Source organism: Lactuca virosa, chromosome 5 (assembly GCF_052849685.1).
Source record: "Lactuca virosa cultivar CGN04683 chromosome 5, Lactuca_virosa_CGN04683_v6, whole genome shotgun sequence".
Lineage (NCBI taxonomy): Eukaryota > Viridiplantae > Streptophyta > Magnoliopsida > Asterales > Asteraceae > Lactuca > Lactuca virosa.
In genome coordinates this window covers 91,457,097-91,460,448 of record NC_136430.1, presented here as the reverse complement: position 1 = coordinate 91,460,448, position 3,352 = coordinate 91,457,097, and the positions used below count along the sequence as shown (strand labels likewise).

Below are 3,352 nucleotides of genomic sequence, written 5' to 3'. Positions count from 1 at the left end.
TTTTTTATAAGTATTTTTATATATTAAATAAAGATAGTATCTCTCTCTCTCTCTCACCAGACCAACTTCCCCCTCTCCCCATCTTCTTCATTTACAGTCAAGAACACCCCACCGGAGGTGGAGCTGTTTTCCGGCCACCAAGAAACACCGCTGCCACCATCCATCTTTCCACCTCTTTGAATCACATTCTCAACCCCAAATTAAAACTCGGAGGAATGGTGGGTTGCAGGTGGATGACTGCAGCGACGATGGCGGACTGCAACGGCGGTGGAAGGGCAGCAACGACGATGGGTGGCTGCGGTTGGTGGCTGTGGGCGGCCTTGCTGCTTCATTTCTATTGGCGGATGCTCGACGAGGGACCAAGACGAAACATCGGCGACGATGGCGTTTGGTGGTGGTGCATTATGACAGGATGGAGGCGTTTGGTGGGTGGTGAAGTGGGTTTTGCCAACAGTCACAGCGGTGGTGGGTGGTGAAGTAGGTTTTGCCAACGGTGGGTGGTGATGGAGTTATGGTGGCAGCTTCATTGCCTTCGTTTCCTTTCTTTTCAGGTGAGCTCGATGAGAGAGAGGGCAGGGAGGAGCAAGGCTATGGTCCGGAGGTGTTTGGGAAGGGTGTTTGCTGGTGGTGGGTCACGACATGGGGAAGTTGATGAGGTGTTCGAAAAATTAGGTGGGTTAAGTTGGTGGAGGCAGTTTGCTCCGATCAGTAGCAAGAGGGGGAAGAACACGGTGGTGTAGGGTGGTGTCTGACAGCTTGCTCGACAGAAACAGTAAGGGAATGGTGGTGGGGCTCGACCAAGACAGACGACAGTGGTTTCTAGTGGGGTTGTGGTGGTCTATGGCGGCAGTCGTGGTGGTGAGCAGCCTAGACCGGTGTTACAATCACCGATGCTTTCTTTGCTTCAACTGGAGAGAGAGAGAGAGAGAGAGAGAGAGAGAGAGAGAGAGAGAGAGAGAGAGAGAGAGAGAGAGAGAGAGGTGGGTCACATAATTTTTATTAATAAAACTTTATATTAAATAGAGAAAAACATAGAAAATGTATCAGAATGGTATTTTGTCTTTTTAATTTTACGAGGGACCAAAACCATAAACAAACTAGCTCAAAAGGACTGTCAATCCAAAAAAGTCAATGTTTGGACCAAAACCCGAAAAAAAAAGATGCATACCATTTTTGCAATTTTGTCTTATCCTTGTAAATAAATACAAAAATGAACCCCCAGATATACGCAAATAGCCGAAATATACACTAAACAAAGGGATCACCCAACATGTAACCATAACTCCATAAGCTTAATTATGATTTCAATCTTTATGCTCTGCTTCCTTCAGCTGAAGCCAGCGAATCAGATTCCCAAGCACTATCTCCACGTCATCACTCTTCTTCATCAACTCTCCTGCAATCTCAGCAGGCGTCACTTCAACCTTCTTCAACAGCCCTTCAATCTCTCCAAACACTTCCATCTTTTCATCCTCTTTAACCTGCAAATAAGTAGACGCAAGCACCTTGAACCCACCATAACTACAGTACGACATCTCCACCTGCACATCCATCCGACCTGGCCTCAACAATGCCGCATCCAATCGCTCCTTGTGATTCGTCGTGAACACGATGATCCGCTCATCCCCACAACTGGACCACAATCCATCCACAAAATTCAGCAGCCCTGATAAACTTATCTAATACCCAAATGAAAACAAACCGATAAGATCGAATCATGTAAGACAGTAAAAGATTCGATTGTTCGATATAACAATGTATCATGTACCTTATCATCTTCCTCATTTGAATTTGAAACATCGTTCTCTGTTTCTCGACTCGGCAATCCTACACCGCAGGCATCAATGTCCTCGATCACAATGATAGATCGATTCTTTGTGCCAACCAGCATTTTCCTTAGATCGGAATTGCCTCGCACCTCCTTTAAATCCAAATCATAGACATCGAACTTGAGATAGTTAGCCATGGCTGCAATTAAACTTGATTTTCCAGTTCCAGGTGGTCCGTAAAACAAATACCCTCGTTTCCAAGCCCTCCCCACCCTTCTGTAATACTCTTTCCTCCTTACGAACATATCAAGATCCTCCATAAGCTCTACCTTCTTGTCTAGATCCATAGCCATGGATTCGAATGTCGCCGGGTGGTTCAGAACCACCGGGCTCCAGTAATCGGTTCCGCTGTAATAGTCCACCGTATGCAACTTCACTGCTTTCTTCGCATCCTTGATCTCCATAGCTTTTTTCAGTACATAAGGCAGGTAATTCTTCAACACTGTTTCCTTATGCTTCTTGTGAAAATTTAATTCAAAGAACTTAAGTTCAGACCGAGAATTCGAGTTGTGATCGACCTCGATCACTTCGGTGTGCAAAACCCAGGTGCATTTCACGTTTTGGAAGACATCGATTATGGGTTGGTTGCGATCGACTGTGACTGTGAGTTCGTCGTCTTTTTCAGCTTTATTGGCTTTGATTCGGTGTGTGGAGGGAGATAACTTGGTGCCCAAATAAGTGTTGGCAGCTTCGAAGAGTTGGTTGGGGGTGAGGCCATCGAATTCCTCGATGACGACGGTGAGTTGGGTGGAGAAGCGTTTGAAGAGGGATTTGATGTACTCGGTTGGAATGAGATCGGAGGCGATGGTTCTGAAGAGGAGGGCTGAGGCAGTGAAGGATGCGGCGGCTGTTAAGAAAGATTTGGGTGGTGGGAGGGAATCGTATGAAAACATGGCTCCGGTGGGGAGGAGCTAGGGACTCTGCAACTTCGAAATAGAAATGGTAGAGAATTTGGGTTTTTAAATGTGAAAAGTTGGGCTTCCTACATTAAAGACATTAAATTAATAAATTTGTCAAGTAAATATTGTTTTACCATATGTTTGCTTTTATATTTATTAAGGTGTGAATTTACAAGCAATTTTTTATTTTTGCTATTTTTATATGGGATATCATGTTTTAGGTTATCATCAAATAAATTTTAAGAAATTTAAGTTTATAATTTTTTTTTTATGTTGGGCCCTTAAATATTTTTTTCATTCATTGTATTCATACAAGGAAAACGTATTTATATATAACAATACTAGTTTATAACCCGTGGGAGCCACATGTTATAAAATTAATTAAACTTTCATAATAAAAGTTTATAATTATTAATCAATTATTTTAAATAAATCATTTTAAATAAATTATTAATTAAGAGATATATCAAAATTTTAAAGTTATTATAACTTCAAATTTAACATATAATTATAAAATGTAACTTGATTTTTAAAATGAGTTGCCTAATATATTTATATGACACATGCCATAATATTAATGAGGAGTTATATTAGAGTGACACTTAACAAAAGGAGATTAAAACT

General features: G+C 41.8%; 1 protein-coding gene across 1 annotated transcript; it reads right to left on the bottom strand.

Annotated features, from left to right (window-relative positions):
• Positions 1 to 1,150: 1,150 nt before the first annotated feature.
• Positions 1,151 to 2,774, bottom strand: LOC145117656 (protein HYPER-SENSITIVITY-RELATED 4-like). The gene is made up of 2 exons (XM_079053961.1): positions 1,769 to 2,774; positions 1,151 to 1,679 (listed from the first exon to the last, which is right to left on the bottom strand). Exons 1-2 carry the CDS (start codon positions 2,720 to 2,722, stop codon positions 1,305 to 1,307), a joined length of 1,329 nt encoding a protein of 442 aa, XP_078910087.1. The 5' UTR covers positions 2,723 to 2,774; the 3' UTR covers positions 1,151 to 1,304.
• Between the last annotated feature and the right edge of the window lie 578 nt (positions 2,775 to 3,352).

What these genes read in the sequence shown, in the direction of transcription:
- LOC145117656 (XM_079053961.1), bottom strand. Translation starts at nt 2,722, where the DNA reads ATGTTTTCATACGATTCCCTCCCACCACCCAAATCTTTCTTAACAGCC. An exon ending in CAAATGAGGAAGATGATAAG is followed by an intron (nt 1,680 to 1,768) that starts GTACATGATACA and finishes TTTGGGTATTAG; the next exon opens with ATAAGTTTATCAGGGCTGCT.